We start from the raw sequence: 21,075 nt of genomic DNA on the forward strand, positions 1-21,075 counted from the left end.
TATCCATCCACCTAGCGATCCACCTGTCCTTGCATCCATCCATCCATTGTTTGTTCTCACCACCTATTTTGTACCAGGAACTCTGTGAGGCTCTGAGGACACAATGATAAAGGAGATACATCGCACCTCATCTTACGGATTAGATTACATTAGAAAGCGTTTTGGAGGTGAATTCGTATTTTAAATGCCTATCATCTCTGCCCTGTGCAAGAAGTCCCAGTAGATATTAGTACACAGAATTTCTGCTCTAAAAGTCTGTTTGAAGCAAAGATGGGCCTACCACCCCTTTGCTCTTAAAACTAATGGCCCTGCATGCATTAAGGGTGAGGAGAGTTGAGCAGTGGCTCAGTTCTCTCAATAGCCACTTGGTTCATGGGAACTTGAATCCAAAAGCGTCATACAAATGACTTTTAAATACTGACCATTTTATTTTTGGTTATAGCTGCTTTGAGTATTTTCAGTAAAACACCTGTTTGTGTTTCCTGACTGAGATCTGTACGTTGACTATAGATGATGTTCTTATGAGTGATTATTACAAGTGAAAATTTGCTTCATTTGTAAATGACATCTGCATTAGTTATCTCTTGGCTTGGAACAAACTACCCCACAAGTTGACAACTTAAAACAACAGGCATGATTTCATAGTTGGTGATGTTGAACCCGGGAGTCACTTAGCTTTGTGGCTCTGGCTCAGGCTGTCTCCTGAGGCTGCAGTCATCTGAACGCTTGACAGGGGCTGGGAGATCCACTTCCATGAAGGCTCACTCACAGTTCCTCACCTCTCTGTAGGACTGGTCATGACCTGGCTTCTCCCTTCCCCCCGCAGCATGCTATCCAAAAGAGAGCATGCCACAGTATCCTTTGGGGCCTAGCCTCAGAAGTGACATATTCTATCAGCCATACATATGACCCTGTGCAACATGGGGCAAGACTACAGAAGAGCGTGGATACTAGGAGGCAGAGGTCATCGGGGGCCATCTTGATGGCTGAATGGCTACCATAATATCCTATTTTTTTCACTCTTAGAAATGCCACTTCAGTCATATATGTATATGACCATGTTCCTACAAAGAGATTCAGGCCACATTAGGGCTTCTAGGATCACATACAAAGCCCGAGGTTATGAGAGACTACTTTTGTTTTAGTTGGGGGGGGTGGTGGTGTGCGCACAGTCATACACTTTTGATTTTGTAGCTTCTTTTTCAAATACATTGCAACTTTAAAGGTCTTCCCAGGTGGCGCTAGTGGTAAAGAACCTGCCTGCCTGTTCAGTTAAGTTCAGTTCAGTCGCTCAGTCGTGTCCGACTCTTTGTGACCCCATGAATCGCAGCACGCCAGGCCTCCCTGTCCATCACCAACTCCTGGAGTTCACTCAGACTCATGTCCATCGAGTCGGTGATGCCATCCAACCATCTCATCCTCTGTCGTCCCCTTCTCCTCCTGTCCACAATCCCTCCCAGCATCAGAGTCTTTTCCAATGACTCAACTCTTCACATGAGGTGGCCAAAGTACTGGAGCTTCAGCTTTAGCATCATTCCTTCCAAAGAAATCCCAGGGCTGATCTCCTTCAGAATGGACTGGTTGGATCTCCTTGCAGTCCAAGGGACTCTCAAGAGTCTTCTCCAACACCACAGTTCAAAAGCATCAATTCTTCGGCGCTCAGCCTTCTTCACAGTCCAACTCTCACATCCATACATGACCACAGGAAAAACCATAGCCTTGACTAGGCGGACCTTAGTCGGTAAAGTAATGTCTCTGCTTTTGAATATACTACCTAGGTTGGTCATAACTTTTCTTCCAAGGAGTAAGTGTCTTTTAATTTCATGGCTGCAGTCACCATCTGCAGAGATTTTGGAGCCCCCAAAAATAAAGTCTGCCACTATTTCCACTGTTTCCCCATCTATTTCCCATGAAGTGATGGGACCGGATGCCATGATCTTCGTTTTCTGAATGTTGAGCTTTAGGCCAACTTTTTCACTCTCCTCTTTCACTTTCATCAAGAGGCTCTTTAGTTCCTCTTCACTTTCTGCCATAAGGGTGGGGTCATCTGCATATCTGAGGTTATTGTTATTTCTCCCAGCAATCTTGTTATTTCTCCCACAATCCCAGCTTGTGTTTCTTCCAGTCCAGCGTTTCTCATGATGTACTCTGCATATAAGTTAAATAAGCAGGGTGACAATATACAGCCTTGACGTACTCCTTTTCCTATTTGGAACCAGTCTGTTGTTCCATGTCCAGTTCTAACTGCTGCTTCCTGACCTGCATACAGATTTCTCAAGAGGCCTGCCAGTTCAGGAGACATAAAAGATGTGGATTCAATTTCTGGGTCGGAAAGATCCCCTGGAGGAGGAAATGGCAACCCACTCCAGTATTCTTGCCTGGAGAATCCCATGAACAGAGGGGTCTGGAGGGCTACAGTCCACAGGGTTGCCAAGAGTCAGATGCGGCTGAAGTGACTTAACACTATGTGACTTTAAAACCTTGGTGAACATTTAACTGTGGGTCCCCTTGTTTCACAATCCTCATGTGAGAAAGGTGTGGGATGCCCATGTAGGGCAAGACCAGTCTTTGGTCTTGAATGGCTACTCCTTACATGCCTTTCCCTCCTTTCCTGTTCTTCCCCTAGAAGCTGAATGCAGATTTGACTTGGATGTCCTAAGTTTTGCTGCTTAGTGATATTGTAAAGAGTTCCTTTAATTTGATACTTTTCAAAGACAACAAAACCAAGCTGAGGAGAGTCAAGCATATGACACGGATTAAATCAGTGAACTTGCCTGATCTGAGAAATTGCTTGCCACTTGTTAGAGATTTAGATTCTCAGCATGGTGCAGACCTATTGAATGAGGTTCTTCTGAGGAGAAATCTGTGGTTTTAAACAAAAGCACTTCAGGTAATTTTTAAGTCCTGTAAGATGAAAGAAACACTGTGTTAGATCAAAATGGGCCCAGTCAAGTGTATATAAGACTTCTTGGAGTTCAAATATACGTTGCAATTTGAATTAAAATAAAGAGAACAGTTTTAATAGGCAGATAGTTTGGCTTCCAGATTTCTCTCAATGAACATTTGTTCCAAATTGAGCAGCATTGGTGGATGCTCTTTTGGTAGTCTGGGCTTCATGGTGCCTTCTGGGCTGTAAGCATCACTCCCTGATTGAAAATCTAGTGCTTAGAGACACAGGAGGTTTTTTTTTTTTTTTTTTAATCTTCTGATTATTTTATTTCTCTTGTAAACAGAGTAGGGGTTAAATAAAGGTATTGGGTTTGTCAGCTTTAGACACTTGGGACCTTTTTTTTTTTTTCCTGGAGAATGAAGGGAAGTGGGTGAGGGGTTCTTTTAATATGCAGGTGCTTCAGGGAGAAGCAAACCATTTCATCTGTTATTTCCATTGGAACTGGAGTTGGAGAGGGAGGCGAGATCAGAGGATCAGTCACCAGCACTGTCGCCAGCACTGCCAGAGAGATCAAGAGCCGACATCATGGAATCAGACAGCTTGCTGGCAAGTTTGTCTGCACGCTTTTGGATCTTCTTCTTCTTCTTCAGGGCAGATGCCAGAGCCTGGCCCTGCTGCAGGGGGTCTGTCTCCATGATCCTCTGAAGCACTGGGCGGCAGTCCACTGGGCAAACATCCACCATGCTATTGTTCCTAGGGTGAAGGTCCACATTGTGCTTAGCCCATCCCATCTGATGACGGTTTGGATTGGTGCAATACCCAGTAAGATCTCCAATCTTATACACGGTGGTTTTATTTTCCATGGCATCTGCTATTTTCACCATCGGAGAATGGAGCCACTTGATCCCCATTTTGAGCGGGTCCATGTCACCCAACAGCTCATCTGATTCTCCAGTGGCCAAGCATTCCATGGTGTCTTCATTGGCTTGCTCGGTATCCTCAATGTCAAAGACCTCAGTCATCTCCTTAACGATCTCAGCACTGAGATGGGTAGGCAGAGTGTGGGTGGAGGGTGGAAGTGTATAGAAGCTGATCTTCCCACTCACCCAGTCAGCCAGGACAGCTTTGGCTGCCTGCTCCTGACTGTATACACCCCCCTTCTTCTTCTTCCCCAAGCGGTGGGCCACTGCAGTCAGAAAGTGCTCAGTGGTCTGAAACCCAGAGACACCATAATAGCTGGAAATCTCCTCCAGGTTGCAGCGTTGCAGGATGGTCTCCACCGGGGTCATAGGGTCCGCCAGCTTCTGCACATGAATGCAATTGTGCAGGATAGTGCCCACCTCTGAGTTGGGTCTTGGGACGATGCCTAGAGCATCCAGCAGCCTGATGAACTTGTCCAGGTAGACCTCCTGCATGAACTTGGTGACCCCAGGAACGGCTCCCACACTACACGCACGGCTGCGCTTCAGACTATTGATCAGGCTGCTCTTCCCAACATTGGGAAGGCCCACAATGCCCACATGGATATGGGTGTGCACTTCACCAAGGCGGCAGTAGTTCCCCAGAACCCTCATGAGGTTTTCAGCTCCAAAGCAGGCTTTGCTTTTCAGCAGTGACTCAGAGGCTTGATCCACTGGCACACTGCAGCGATTCAGGTTTTTGACCTGATGCTGGGTACTGGCCTTGAAAGCCACAGTTGGCAGCTCATTCCGAAGGTATTCCAGCCACTTCTCCACAACCTCCTTAGGGACCAGGTCAATCTTGTTCAAGACCAGGACCAGCTTCTTGTTCCCTTCTGCCTGTAGGACAGTTTCCTCCATTTGGAAGCAGCGGCAACCCAATGGGTCCCTGGAATCCAGGACTTCCAGAATCACATCAGAGTATTCCACCACCTTATGGAACTCCTTGTAATAAGCCTTCCTTGTAGCCTCATCATCCAGTTGAGGAAACATATTTAATTCTTGCAAAACTTCCCCCTTGTGATCAAACTCCTCTTGGCGTCTCGGGACATCCTGGCAGTAGCTTTCAATGGTCCTGCGTCAGTGTCTCTCTTGTTCCTGGGCAGCCTGCTGCTTCTCCCTCATCTCCCCAACCCTCTTCTTCTTTAACTCAGCCTCCCGACTGGCATGATCATTGGAGTGGACAAACTGGGGAAAGGAGGCCACTTTGGTGGCTGCTTTCTTCCCATTCTGCTTTGCAGGCTTCTTGCAGCCTTTGGAAACTTTACCTGGCTTTTTATTTTTGTGTCTAAGTTTCATCATGATGACTAACTTGAAAGCAGGTAGATTCAAATCTTCAGGCTTTTGTTTCCTCTACTTCCGGCGGAGCTCTGAGAAAAGAAGCGACACAGGAGTTTTTAAATGTAAGTGTTCTTGAAACTCAAGTCAACTTGATGTTCAGCCAAAACATAGCAAGTCTTTTAAACATTAAAATCAAAATGATTTGTTTTGAGAGTACTTTCAGAGTAATACAAGGAATTTTCAAGGTAGTCTACTTCAAGGTAGTCAATTATTACTTCATATTGCGAACTTTAAAACTCTACAAGTGATAATAATGCATTTTTTCATGGCATATGTGTACTATTTGTTTAGTTTCCTGTGGCCACTATAATACTGCAAACCTGGCGGGTGCTTAGAACAACAGAAATTTATCCTCTCACAGTTATGGAGGCCAGAAGTCCAAAGTTAAGGTATTGGCAGGGCTCTGCTTCCTATGAAGGTTCTAGGGAGAATCTTTACTGGCCTCTTCCAGCTTTTGATGGTGCCCAGTGTTCTTGACTTGTGGCTATATGACTTAAATCTGTTTTTACATGGATTTCTTTCCTCACCCTTGTGTCTCTTGAAAGGAAACTTGTCATTAGATTTAGAGCTCACCTAGAAAACATCACCAGATGTTCAAGCTGGATTTAGGAAAGGAAGAGGAACCAGAGATCAAATTGCCAACATCTGCTGGATCATGGAAAAACCAAGAGAGTTCCAGAAAAACTTCTATTTCTGCTTTATTGACTATGCCAAAGCCTTTGACTGTGTGGATCACAGAAAAGTGTTTAAAATTCTGAAAGAGATGGGAATACCAGACCACCTGACCTGCCTCTTGAGAAATCTGTATGCAGGTCAGGAAGCAACAGTTAGAACTGGACATGGAACAACAGACTGGTTCCAAATAGGAAAAGGAGTACGTCAAGGCTGTATATTGTCACCCTGCTTATTTAACTTATATGCAGAGTACATCATGAGAAACGCTGGGCTGGAAGAAGCACAAGCTGGAATGAAGATTGCTGGGAGAAATATCAATAACCTCAGATAGGCAGATAACCCCACCCTTATGGAAGAAAGTGAAGAACTAAAGAGCCTCTTGATGAAAGTGAAAGAGGAGAGTGAAAAAGTTGGCTTAAAGCTCAACATTCAGAATATGAAGATCATGGCATCTGGTCCCATCACTTCATGGGAAATAGGTGGGGAAACAGTGTCAGACTTTATCTTTTTGGGCTCCAAAATCACTGCAGATGGTGATTGCAGCCATGAAATTAAAAGACGCTTACTCCTTGGAAGGAAAGTTATGACCAACATAGACAGCATATTAAAAAGCAGAGACATTGCTTTGCCAACAAAGGTCCATCTAGTCAAGGCTATGGTTTTTCCAGGGTCATTTATGTATGGATAAATACATAAATGAAAGTTGGACTGTGAAGAAAGCTGAGCGCTGAAGAATTGATGCTTTTGAACTGTGGTGTTGGAGAAGACTGTTGAGAGTCCCTTGGACTGCAAGGAGATCCAACCAGTCCATCCTAAAGGAGACCAGTCCTGGGTGTTCATTGGAAGGACTGATGTTGAAGCTGAAACTCCAATACTTTGGCTACCTGATGTGAAGAGCTGACTCATTTGAAAAGACCCTGATGCTGGGAGGGATTGAGGGCAGGAGGAGAAGCAGATGACAGAGGATGAGATGGCTGGATTGGATCACTGACTCGATGGACATGAGTTTGATAAACTCTGGGAGTTGGTGATGGACAGGGAGGCCTGGTGTGCTGCAGTTTATGGGGTTGCAAAGAAGAGTTGGACACGACTGCATGACTGCACTGAACTGAGAGAATCCAAGATGATCCTATTTGAGATCTCACTTTAATTATATCTGCAAAGACTTCTTTTTAAAAGTCGGGTCATCGTAGTTACAGATCCTGTGGGTTATGGACATATCTTTTGAGGAATCACCATTCAACCCACTATACCACTCTACTGTAAAAATGAAAGCAAACCAAATAATTTGTAATGTCTGAGGTTAACTATAAATTATTTTTCTTTTGACTGAATATATGTGGCGTCTTTAATCAAAAGTAGCTAAGGCAGGATTTAACCGTGCCTTTGGTTTTGTTCCTACTTAGCTCTGTTTTCCTTCTATACTGCTTCTGCATCATTCTTTGTGTCCATTTCCACACTCCATGCTGTTTTTGTTCTTATTTTTGATATTGTGATTTTTTATGGAATTAGAGTCTTCAGTATCTGTTTTCATTTAAACTCCAGTCTTAAACAACAAGAGGTTTCTGTCCCAAATTTGGCAACTCTATTTCCGTTATGATAAGTATTTGTTTCTCTATTACCCTGTGTGTGCGTGCTAAATCACTTCAGTTGTGTCTGCCTCTTTGCGACTCTATGGACTGTAGCCCTCCAGGCTCCGCTGTCTATGGAATTCTCCAAGAAAGAATACTGGAGGGGATTGCCATTTTTTCTTCCAGAGGATCATCCCGACCCAGGGATCGAACCCACGTCTCTTAAGTCTCCTGCACTGGCAGATGGGTTCTTTACCACTAACTCCACCTGGGAAGCCCCCTCCCACTCCCCGTTGTCCTATACGTCCATATAAATACGGGCACTACAATTCTATATATATATTTCCAGTATGATATCATATTATCTTAATGCTTTCTATGAAATGTCCACTGTCTTTCAGCGTGTCCTGACACTTGAATCTAGCTTTGGTGAGATATACTAACTCCCGTGTGGAGTACTGGATAGCTTCCACTGCTTTTCAGAAGCTGTTTTCCTGTGTGTGTTTTCTGTATTTAGTTGTCAGATGTTACCCTGAGCTGCTGCTTGTCCTTTGGCAACAATTCGCCATTTCACTGGAGTTTTATAGCCAATAGGCTTCTTGCTTGTTTACTAACTATGTGGGCAGTGATTTTAACGGACCTTCCTGAACTTTTCCGAATAAAACGTGTAAGGCGTTCCCTTAGACAGTTTTCTTTTATCCTGTTGGATAGACATTTCACAGGAACAGCAACTGGGTAACAAGATGCCTTTGAAATGGATGCAGAGGTTAGATTTTTTTTTTTGAAGGAATGGCTACACACTAGAGCCTAACCAGGTCTGAAGAACTGCTATCAGAACCAGACATTTGCCAGAATGGTTTAAGACCATTGCCTTTAATACCGACTCAACCTACATAAACATACCTTTAAGTATGTTAGGTCTAGAAGTCACGGTTTGGACAATTTAGAAGGGGCATTCACATTGTTATAGTCCTGGATTGTTCATACCAGGGTTGGAAAATCAGGTGCTCTCCCAACCCATCTTCACTCAGTCAAATGATTGTTGTTTTCACTTGAAAAATATATAAAAGGAGATGCTGGAGGATTTGCATCCTTGAAATGAAAGAGCCACAGCAGATGAGTAAGACTCAAAGGCTCTGTATCCTATGTGTTTAAGAAAAAAGCTGAAAGCAGAGCAGCTTAAAAAATTGAAAGCATTAAAATCAATATTTAAGAGGTTCATTTAACCATAACAAAACACCTTAGCAACAGACTGTTTTTTTTTTACATGCATTGCAAAGGAAGTGAGCCTCTCTAAGCTGGGATTGGCCACTCAGTGCAGTGAACCCGTGAAAAAGAACTCGATGTTCCATTGAACTGGAAGCAAATTATGTTGCCAGGGAAACCAGCCCCTCTGTGCTTCTCAGGTGAAAGGATGTTTGATCTTTAAAACAACAGAAACAGGGCTTTTACATGAGGAATATTATCTGCATTGCCCAAAAAGTGTAGTTAGTGGGAAACATGTATTATTGCTGCAATTTACCAAATGATTATAGAGGCAGGAAATTGTTGGGAAGGCATTTGGTACATACCTTACAAAGGATGCTGGCAAAAATTCAAGTGCAACTTTGTCAATGTCATGTATATTTTCAGTATAGTGATGGGAGTGGCAGTCTTCAGGCCTTAATGGCATTTTATAGCTAATTTTGAGCAAGCAGTTAATATTTGGTACTGCTTCTCTGGGTACATCCTGGGAAACTAAGGATTTATCAGACTTATCTCTAATTTGAACAGATTTCTCTAAGCACTGAGAAACATAGAATTAAGCATAAAAAGAGAAATGTGTGGGCTTCTTTAAAATTGGAGATTTGAATAAGATTACTAAACTCATTTTGCTTTTGACATGTGAACACTGTTGTCACACAGACAGCATCACACACAGGTGTGACATTGTGTGCACTTAAGAGCAGTGAGTCACTTGTTGGGTACGATTTCAAAAGAGTCAGCTTATATTACCTTGTGTTTGGGAGCACTTTGAATTATTGAAGTAAGACAAGGTTTATGGCCTTTATATTTGCTGTCTTGCAAAGAGTGTTGAATAATGAACTACATTTTTAATCAAAGATTTCCTTTTACTCGAATCCTTTATTTCCCAGTGGGCCTAACCTGATTTATTATGCTGAGTTCTCTAGGAGGAGTCTGTGTAACCTTGGCTTGCTTCTGAGGAAAGATGAACATTGACTTGGGGTAGCAGCAAGGAAAAGAACAGTGTTAACTCTGAGAAGTACTTGAGTTCCAGGGTATCTATCTGCTTATCCATCTCTTCAGCTCTCTGTCAATCTTTATCCCCCCAAATACAAAGCACTAAAGGGGTTACAGAGACCTAATCCTCATCACTGTAATTTCTTAGTAGGGAGAGACAGATAGAAATAGGATAAAGTAAAGCTACAATAGAGCTCTGAAATAGTGCCTGGGATGCGGTAGGCACTCAAGACATATTTGTCAAATGAGTGAATAGAGACACAAAGTGCAATGGAAGCATGAAGTAGGGAGTGCTGAATTCTGCTGGGGAATCTGGAGTCTTGCTCCTCCCTCATTTCACCCAGATCTTAGTTCAGGTGTGACATCCTTTTAAAAGCTTCTCCCACTCTCTTACCCATACCTTGTAAACACCTCACATCTGTTAATATCTTTGTCTCCTTACCTTACTACATTTTTCTTCTTACACTTGTCACCATCTGAAAATGTATCAAATATTTATTTGTTTACTAGCTTGTCTGTTTCTCCCACTTGACAATGAGCTCATAAGTATAGGGCTTTTTCCTGGCTTGCTGCCGTATTTCCAGAGCCCCAGTGCCCGGTTTATGGGACAAGCTCAACCCATATTTGTTGAAAGAATGAGAGAATGAATGGACGATGGGTTCTGGGGATAGTTTGCCACCATGGAAGCCTGAGGACTTACTTTACATGTTAGATTACAAAGACTAAGTCTTGCAAAGACCCTGAAGAGTTTGGTGGGCTGGCCAAATTTAAAAAGAAATCTTTTTCTTCTTGAATCTGTAAATATTGCCCTTAAGAAAAAAAAAAGTGTTGTAATATAATACAATATGGGCTTCCCTGGTGGCTCTGTTGGTAAAGGATGTGCCTTTAATGCAGGAGACCCAGGTTCAATCCCTGAGTTAGGAAGATCCCCTTGAAAAGGAAATGGCAACCCACTCCAGTATTCTTGTCTGGAGAATCCCATGGACAGAGGAGCCTGGCAGGCTACAGCCCACAGGGTTGCAAAGAGCCAGACACAACCTAGTGACTAAACCACTATCGTAATACAATACGTTAAGAGGGGTGGTATGGAGTGCTGCTATACTCTGTTAGGTGATAGACAATTATTTCTGTTGATGGAAATTAAAGAAAATATACCCTCTGTTATGATTTAGGACACTGGACTTCATTTACACTTGGTTTGGCTTCCACTGAAAATGATAGAAAAGAAAATAAGATCTTTGTGTGGCATGGCAATTTTTGTTCTTTTTGGCTGAAGAAAACTTGAAGACGATAAAGCTAAAGGAAAGACCTTACATCTGTGCATGTTGAAAATACACCAGGCAAAATGGCCCTCCTTCATGGGACGAGGCCAACACTTGGCTTTGCCCAACACAGCAGCCTTGTCTACAAACTATTTTATTGCAGTGTCAAGGAAAAGGAGCCACACAGAATTGGAGAAGCTCCAGACTTATTGGCAAATCTAATATTTTGAAGCAGGTTTTGAAGAAATCAGTCATGTCACATCTTTAGCATGCAAATGGATGACATTACTGGCTGTGTCATGATCGCCTCACCTGTATTTCTTATTTGGAGAGTCCTTTATGGAAATTTTAAAAGTTGTTGACATCTTTGAAATGACATGCTGCTGCTGCTAAGTCACTTCAGTCATGTCTGACTCTGTGCGATCCCATAGATGGCAGCCCACCAGGCTCCCCCGTCCCTGGGATTCTCCAGGCAAGAACACTGAAGTGGGTTGCCATTTCCTTCTCCAGTGATATAGGGAGTTTTAATTTGTTCAGTCTGAAAGAGCATTAATCTCTCTGTAGTAAGTTTTTATATCACTTCAGGATTGGAGAAGCCTCATGACTTCTGAAGCTCAGGTTCAAGGGAAGTTTCTTAGCCAGGCGACACTCCAACTGGGACAAAAGTTTTGGCCTCTGTACCCAGATGAAGTACAAATGAAACACATCTATGCTTGCTGTTTTGGTGAAGCATATTATTACTGAATCATGCTGTCTATGTGAAGGAATCCCATTCAGTACTTGCATGCTATTTTAATATACGTTTAGGACTCTTTTTTATTTTCAGTCTTTACTTGAAATCCAGACTCATTTATCCAAGTGACATCTTCACTTGGGTGTCTAGTAGCCATCTCTGGTTGAACATTTCTAAGACAGACTTTTGATTCCTCCTCACCACCCATATTCCTCCTAAAATATCCCTGGGTTGTGTGAAGTGGTGCCATCTGTTTGCTGGGGCCGAAACCTTGCAGTTGTCCTTGACTATTTCATTCTCTTGACACCCTGTGTCCATTCTATCAGCCATACCTATTGGCTTGATTCTGCCTTCAAAAATATATCAAACTTTATCACTGTCACCTAGGTATAGGCCACCACTATCCATCTTGAACTACTGTGGCAGGCTCCCAACTAATCTCCCTTCTTTATCTCTGCTCCTTCTAGCCCAAAAGTCCCCAACCCCTGGGCCACAGACCAGTACCAGCCCTGTTAGGAACTGGACCACACAGCAGCAGGTGAGTGGCGAGCAAGTGAGCCAAGCGTCTTCTGTATTTACAGTCGCTCCCCATTGCTTGCATCACTGCCTGAGCTCTGCTTCTTGTCAGGTCAGCAGCAGCATTAGATTCTCATAGGAGTGCAAACCTTAACCCTAAAGTCAAGGCGGAATACCCTGAGATCGCCACAGAGTAGAAATAAAGTTCACAATAAATGTAATGTGCTTGAAGCATCCCCCAAACCCTCTGCCCCCTCCACCCCAGTCTGTGGAAACTGGTCCCTAATGCCAAAAAGGTTGGGAACCACTATTCTATATTATTTTCCAGACTGCAGCAAAACGAGTCTTTTAAACTATAAACCAGGCCTTGTCGCACTCGAAGCCTTCCGTTGGCTCCCATCATATCTAGAGTCAGATCCAAGTTGTCACCATGGCCCACAGGGTCGTACATGATCCGACCCAACCTCGCTTATTCCTGCTTTTCTCCTTAGTAGGAACGCCTTGCCACTTACTCTGGAAGAAAAGCCTTCCCACTTCTGTCACTTCCTGTGCCTTCACCGCTTAGTTTTCTTCATAAGTTTGTGGTTTTGGGAAGACATTAAACAACACCCCCCTTTCCTGCTGTGTTCTTAATTTTATAAATAAGATGTCAAAGACAGTCAGGTGGTGAACAAGATAGCCATTTTCATGATAAACTTGGTGGATGAACATGGCTTTAGATGTTTAGCCAAGAGGGATGCAGGAATGAAGAGAACAGAGACACTTTTCTCATATTCTAAAATAGTAGATTTTTAAAATACATATGGAGGGTTCCCTTTTCTCCACACCCTCTCCAGCATTTATTGCTTGCAGATTTTTGGATCGCAGCCATTCTGACTGGTGTGAAGTGGTACCTCATTGTGGTTTTGATTTGCATTTCTCTAATAATGAGTGATGTTGAGCATCTTTTCATGTGTTTGTTAGCCATCCGTATGTCTTCTTTGGAGAAATGTCTATTTAGTTCTTTGGCCCGTTTTTTGATTGGGTCGTTTATTTTTCTGGAATTGAGCTGCATAAGTTGCTTGTATATTTTTGAGATTAGTTGTTTGTCAGTTGCTTCATTTGCTATTATTTTCTCCCATTCAGAAGGCTGTCTTTTCACCTTGCTTATATTTTCCTTTGTTGTGCAGAAGCTTTTAATTTTAATTAGATCCCATTTGTTTATTTTTGCTTTTATTTCCAGAATTCTGGGAGGTGGATCATAGAGGATCCTGCTGTGATTTATGTTGGAGAGTGTTTTGCCTATGTTCTCCTCTAGGAGTTTTATAGTTTCTGGTCTTACATTTAGATCTTTAATCCATTTTGAGTTTATTTTTGTGTGCGGTGTTAGGAAGTGATCTAGTTTCATTCTTTTACAAGTGGTTGACCAGTTTTCCCAGCACCACTTGTTAAAGAGATTGTCTTTACTCCATTGTATATTCTTGCCTCCTTTGTCAAAGATAAGGTGTCCATATGTGTGTGGATTTATCTCTGGGCTTTCTATTTTGTTCCATTGATCTATATTTCTGTCTTTGTGCCAGTACCATACTGTTTTGATGACTGTGGCTTTGTAGTAGAGCCTGAAGTCAGGCAAGTTGATTCCTCCAGTTCCATTCTTCTTTCTCAAGATTGCTTTGGCTATTCAAGGTTTTTTGTATTTCCATACAAATCTTGAAATTACTTGTTCTAGTTCTGTGAAAAATATGGCTGGTAGCTTGATAGGGATTGCATTGAATTTGTAAATTGCTTTGGGTAGTATACTCATTTTCACTATATTGATTCTTCCGATCCATGAACATGGTATATTTCTCCATTAGTGTCCTCTTTGATTTCTTTCATCAGTGTTTTATAGTTTTCTATATATAGGTCTTTAGTTTCTTTAGGTAGATATATTCCTAAGTATTTTATTCTTTTCGTTGCAATGGTGAATGGAATTGTTTCCTTAATTTCTTTTTCTACTTTCTCATTATTAGTGTATAGGAGTGCAAGGGATTTCTGTGTGTTGATTTTATATCCTGCAACTTTACTATATTCATTGATTAGCTCTAGTAATTTTCTGGTGGAGTCTTTAGGGTTTTCCATGTAGAGGATCATGTCATCTGCAAACAGTGAGAGTTTTACTTCTTCTTTTCCAATTTGGATTCCTTTTATTTCTTTTTCTGCTCTGATTGCTGTGGCCAAAACTTCCAGAACTATGTTGAATAGTAGCGGTGAAAGTGGACACCCTTGTCTTGTTCCTGACTTTAGGGGAAATGCTTTCAATTTTTCACCATTGAGGATAATGTTTGCTGTGGGTTTGTCATATATAGCTTTTATTATGTTGAGGTATGTTCCTTGTGGAGATTCCTTAAACAATTGAAAATAGAACTACCATATGACCCAGCAATCCCACTGCTGGGCATACACACTGAGGAAACCAGAATTGAAAGAGACACATGTACCCCAATGTTCATTGCAGCACTGTTTATAATAGCCAGGACATGGAAGCAACCTAGATGTCCATCAGCAGATGAATGGATAAGAAAGCTGTGGTACATATATGCAATGGAGTATTACTCAGCCATTGAAAAGAATTCATTTGAATCAGTTCTGATGAGATGGGTGAAACTGGAGCCGATTATACAGAGTGAAGTAAGCCAGAAAGAAAAACACCAATACAGTATACTAACACATATATATGGAATTTAGAAAGATGGCAATGACGACCCTGTATGCAAGACAGGAAAAAAGACACAGATGTGTATAATGGACTTTTGGACTCAGAGGGAGAGGGAGAGGGTGGGATGATTTGGGAGAATGGCATTCTAACATGTATACTATCATGTAAGAATCGAATCGCCAGTCTATGTCTGACTCAGGATACAGCATGCTTGAGGTGGTGCATGGAGATGACCCAGAGAGATGTTATGGGGAGGGAGGTGGGAGGGGGATTCATGTTTGGGAACGCATGTAAGAATTAAAAATTTTAAAATTAAAAAAAAAATACATATGTATGAATATGTATGTATACATGTACATGCATAGTATATGTATATGTACGTGGAGTATATGTATATGGAGTATCCCTATAGGATACATAGCTTAAGAATGGGATCATACTATGAAATTTGCTCTTGCCAGGAATTCTTTGAATTTCTAAACATCAAATTTTTGAAGCACTTGATTGAGCGATAGGCATACATTTAAACTAATTTATCTTGAGAGAAATAAAAAACCCACTTGGAGCCATTTGGCAGAGAGGAGTTAGTTATTTTTTGGCTTCCTTTTCGAATATGTGTGTATACATATACACACACACATATATATGTGAATTAAGCATATGTTTTATTTCCTAACTCTCCATGGTGGATGATGGTTTTGATGAGACTGCCATTATAAAGCAGATATCTATATTAATTCTATGGGTGGAAAAATTTCTCCTGTGTGCTGGAATCTAGTGTGGTTATACCTTGTCAGTTGTCCTTTCTACAGGAATAAATCTGCAGGTCTCTGGAAACACTGCAGAATTTGTCTGAAGGTTGCTTCTACTGGAAGACCTTTGTGTTAAAGCATGGATTATTAATCCTCTCCCTGCTGACATCAGTGCATCAATGATACAGTCTTTGCCAAAGATGATCTCATGAATCTGAGGACAAAGGAAATGGTACAACTTGAATTCACCCCAAATCTTGGAGCATTCTTATGCTTCTTGATACAAGCCTGTGTGTCTGTCAAGGTGAAAGATGGGGGCTTTGATTCTTGGCTTCTGTGTCTTTTTGAGTCATTTTCCTCAGGACCAGTTGGGATCAAAATGAAAAACTGGCTAAATATTAAAGATGACTTGCATTCTATTTCAGAACCATCTCATACTTTCAACTTCATATTTAAGTAAAAACCTTCAAGCTTTTGTTGAAGTTTACCTTTGAGCAGATTTTTGGGGGAGGGGGAAATTTGGATTTATTTCTATCATTTTCAGGAAATATTCATTTCTTATAAAACTTATTAATTTTATAATTTTCTTATAAAACTTATTAATTTCTTATAAAAATAAGACAAATGAGCAAGAAATGCAACTCTTTGCAAGGCTGCTTGCATGAAGGAAATAAATTTTCAGTCCACAACTGCCTTGTATGTTTGTGTGTGCTTTTGCTCATTTGCATCCATGCAACACTTGTTTTAGATTCTCATAGAGGTTTGTGATCCTAAAAGTTAAGATTACTGTCCTAGAGTATTCCGTCCTTGCGTGGATGTCTGCTGTATTGCTTATACAGCATTCATTTCCCTCTTCTGGTAATTGTGCCCAATGTCTTTAACTGTGTTTGGGACATAGTGTAGGGCTTCCCTGGTGGCTCAGGTGATAAAGAATCTGCTTACATTGCAAGAGACCTGGGTTCAATTCCTGGGTCAGGAGGATCCCCTGGAGAAGGGAATGGCTGCCCACTCCAGTTTTCTTGCCTGGAGAATTCCATGGACAGAGGAGCCTGATGGGCTACAGTGCATGGGGACACAAAGAGTTGGACACGACTGAGTGACTAAGAGTACATAAACAGTATGGGAACCCTGTGACCTGGCTCTAGTTAAGTCAATGAGTGCATCCATCCTTTGGGCCACAGGGACAAGTGCATAGCCCTAATGGTCCAATAAGAGCCAGTTCCAAGATGCTTTTTGAGATATTAAAGAAGGAAGCAACCTTCTCCTGGGTTTGGAGCTTCAGTGATAGAAACCTGGAAGCGCTGCTGCCTCCTTGGGGGGAACTCTCCCCAAGCTGAAAGTGAAGCCTGACAAAAGAGCCCAGAGGTCAGGATGACTGCCTCCTGATACTGTCTGATCATGCTGGATTTTAAGTTATGGGAAACCACCTGTTCTCTGGCTTAAAGCTGCTTTGGTTGGCTTTTCTATCACTTGCACAGAAGAGTCAGGATTACCATATAGCAACTGTTTGTGGCCCCATGGACTGTAGCATGCCAGATTCCTCTGTCCATGGAATTCTCTAGATGAGAATACTGGAATGGGTAGCCATTCCCTTCTCCAGGGGATCTTCCTGACCCAGGGATTGAACCTGGGTCTCCTGCATTGCAGGCAGGTTTTCCCCCCTAATTATAAACAAACATAAAACTATACATCATAAGCAATAATAAAGTAGAAAAACTTTTAGTCTTAGTAACCAGAGTTTGGGGACTGAGGGGTTTTCTGGCTGATATATATCACAAGTCACTATTTAGTATTATTAACAAAGATCAAGTTTGTTGTTCTGCCTTAAGCACACTTTTTTCTCTGTATTAGCCAGTGTCATGCTAGTAAAACAGGTTTGGGAGATTTGAGTAGTCAGTCAGATCGGGAAGATAGCAACCACCCAGAACAATCATGGGAGGGGGAACCATATACTGCAGCAAGGCTAACCTAAAGGCAACCAGTGGCTATATCCAAGAATATCCAAATGAAAAGAGGATAAAGTGTGAGGAACATAGGATTTGGGGGTAAAGAAAGCAACAAGCCAAGTGTCCAGTGATGAGATGGGGTAAATAAATTATGATATATTCTAACACTGAAATATCTAGTAGCCTTTTAGAATTGTATTTTAAATGTTTATTTATATTCATGGAAAGAGTCATAATATATTGCCTGAGAAGAAAAGCATAGGATTTTAGAAGAGTATGGTTCTGTTTTTTCTCCTCAACACATTAATATACATAAATAATAATAAAACATTCTCAAGGATGCCTCTGAAAATGCAAAAATGATTATCTTGTAGTGGGATTAGAATGATTTATCTTTAAAAAGTTTTGCTTGTGTTCTAATTTTTTGATAATGAATATGAATTCCTTGGGTTAAAAAACAGAAGCAGAAGTTAGCTTCTGAGAGAGAAAATGACTAGTTATTGCAAGTGTGCAGGTGGCATTTCTATGGGTCAGAGAAATACAGAGTAGAGAATCAAGAATTATAAAAACCGTTCCCTAACTTTTGGACATAATAAAAAAAGCAAACTCAACATTTGGGGAGGAGGCATAGAAGAAAGGCAGATCTTGGTGTGCAGTCTTAGAGATTCAGCATTACAGAAAGTGGCCACTATGTTAACCTTTCCTTGGTGGTGTTTCCCAGTCAGCCCATCACTTAGGTTTTTCTGCAAAGGGGATATATCTTAACGTCACTGAAATACTTGTTTCATTGTTTAATGAAGAGACCTCCCTGTCCATCTGATAGAAATATATATTGCTAATGATCACAAAACAGGTAAATAGTGTCTGTTCAGAGAGACACCACTTTCTTTCCTATCTTGTTCTCATATTCCTAAGACAGACCATCATCATCTCCTGTTTGCACTCATGCAACAGCCTCTTAGTTGTTTTCTCTCATTCCAGTCTTTTAAAGATAAGTCACAGGTGTACAATGTAGTGATTCATAATTTTTAAAGGCTATACTCCATGTAAAGTGGTTATAAAATATTGGCTCTATTTCCAGTGCTGTGCAGTATATCCTTGGAGCTTATTTTATACATAGTAGTTTGTATCTCTTAATCTCCTACCCCTGTCTTGCCCCTCCCCACTTCCCTTTCCCCACTGGTAACCACTAGTTTGTTCTCTGTATCTGTGAGTCTGTTTCTTCTTGTTGTTGTTATATTCACTTGTTTATTGTGTTTTTTAGACTCCACAGTATTTGTCTTTCTCTGTTTGACTTATTTAACTTAGTGTAATGCCTTCTAAGTCAATCCATGTTGTTGCAAATGACAAAATTTCATTATTTTTTAATGTATGAGTAATATTTCATTGTGTGTAAATATATATACATATAAAACACATCTTCTTTTCCATTCATCTGTTAATGGACACTTAGGTTGCTTTCATATCTTGGCAACTGTAATTAAAGCTGCTATGAACATTGGGGCTTGTGTATCGTTTTAGTGATTTTGTTTATTTCAGATATATACACAGGAGCAGAATTGCTGGGTCATATGTTTGTTCTATTTTCAGTTTTCTGAGAAACCTCCATACTGTTTTCCATGGTGGCTGTACCAATTTACATGCCTGCCAACAGTGTACGAGGGTTCTCTTCTCTCCTTACCGGCATTTGTTCTTTTTGATGATAACCATTCTGACCATTGTGAAGTGATATCTCATTGTGGTTTCAAATTGCATTTCTCTGATTATTACAATGTTGAACATCTTTTCATGTGCCTGTTGGCCATCTGTATGGCACAATTCTTTTTTTCTAATTAATTGATTTATTTTAATTGGAGGATAATTTCTTTACAACATTGTGGTGGTTTTTGCTATACATCGACATGAATTACAAAATGTCTGCCCATTAAAAAATTTTTCTTAGCTATTTGAGTTATTTATGTATTTTGGCTATTAACCCCTTGTCAGTCACAACATTTGAAAATATTTTTTCCATTCAGCAAGTTGTCTTTTTGTTTTGTTGGTTTCCATTGATGTGCAGAAGCTTTTAAGTTTAATTAGGCCCCATTTATTTATTTTTGCTTTTAGTCCCTTTGCTTTAGAGAACAGATCCAGAAAATATTGCTATGATTTATGTCAAAGAATGTTCTGCCTGTATTTTCTTCTATGAGAGAAGGTTTAGATTTCTGGTTTTATAATTAGATTTTTAATCCTAGAATAGAGGATATTCTATTAATAATTTAATGCTTGTACATGTAAAGAAAAATAAAAGCTGCCCAGTTTTCCCAGCACCACTTATTGAAGAGATTGTCTTTCTTTCCATTGTATATTCTTCCTCCTTTGTCATAGATTAATTGACCATAAGTGTGTGGGTTTATTTCTGTGCTCTCTGTTCTGTTTCATTGACCTATGTGTCTGTTTTTGTGTCAGTATCATGCTGTTTTGATCACTGTAGTTTTGTAGAATAGTCTGCAATTCAGTTCAGTCACTCAGTCATAACCAACTCTTTCTTTGAGACCCCCTGGACTACCGCACACCAGCCTTCCCTGTCCATCACCAACTCCTGGAGCTTGCTCAAACTCATGTCCATCGAGGTGGTGATGCCATCCAATCATCTCATCCTCTGTCGTCCCCTTCTCCTCCTGCCTTCAATCTTTCCCAGCATCAGGGTCTTTTCAAATGAGTCAGTTCTTTGCATCAGGTGGCCAAAGTATTGGAGTTTAAGCATCAACATCAGTCCTCCCAATGAACACCTAGGACTGATCTCCTTTCGGATGAACTGGTTGGATCTCCTTGCAGCCCAAGGGACCCTCAAGAGTCTTCTCCAACACCACAGTTCAAAAGCATCAATTCTTTTGCACTCAGCTTTCCTTATAGTCCAACTCTCACATCCATACATGACCAGTGGAAAAACCATAGCCTTGACTAGACGGACCTTTGTTGGCAAAGTAATGTCTCTGCTTTTTAATATGCTGTCTATGTTGGTCATAGCTTTCCTTCCAAGGAGTAAGTGTCTTTTAGTTTAATGGCTGCAATCACCATCTGCAGTGATTCTGGAGCCCCTCGAAATAAAGTCTGACACTGTTTCCACCATTTCCACATCTATTTCCCATGAAGTGATGGGACCAGATGCCATGATCTTAGTTTTCTGAATGTTGAGCTTTAAGCCAGCTTTTTCACTCTCCTCTTTCACTTTAATCAAGAGGCTCTTCAGTTCTTCTTCACTTTCTGCCATAAGGGTGGTGTCATCTGCATATCTGAGGTTATTGATATTTCTCCCGGCAATCTTGATTCCAGCTTGTGCTTCTTCCAGCCCAGCGTTTCTCATGATGTACTCTGCATAGAAGTTAAATAAGCAGGGTGACAATATACAGCCTTGACGTACTCCTTTTCCTATTTGGAACCAGTCTATTGTTCTATGTCCAGTTCTAACTGTTGCTTCCTGGCCTGCATACAGGTTTCTCAAGAGGCAGGTCAGGTGATTTGGCATTCCC

At 41.2% G+C, this 21,075-nt stretch overlaps 1 protein-coding gene across 1 annotated transcript; it reads right to left on the bottom strand.

Moving 5' to 3' along the window:
* Positions 1 to 3,187: 3,187 nt before the first annotated feature.
* On the bottom strand, positions 3,188 to 5,226 carry LOC138444427 (guanine nucleotide-binding protein-like 3-like protein). Its single transcript, XM_069597958.2, has one exon. It carries the CDS (start codon positions 4,840 to 4,842, stop codon positions 3,424 to 3,426), a length of 1,419 nt encoding a protein of 472 aa, XP_069454059.1. The 5' UTR covers positions 4,843 to 5,226; the 3' UTR covers positions 3,188 to 3,423.
* Between the last annotated feature and the right edge of the window lie 15,849 nt (positions 5,227 to 21,075).

Source organism: Ovis canadensis, chromosome 7, assembly GCF_042477335.2.
Source record: "Ovis canadensis isolate MfBH-ARS-UI-01 breed Bighorn chromosome 7, ARS-UI_OviCan_v2, whole genome shotgun sequence".
NCBI lineage: Eukaryota > Metazoa > Chordata > Mammalia > Artiodactyla > Bovidae > Ovis > Ovis canadensis.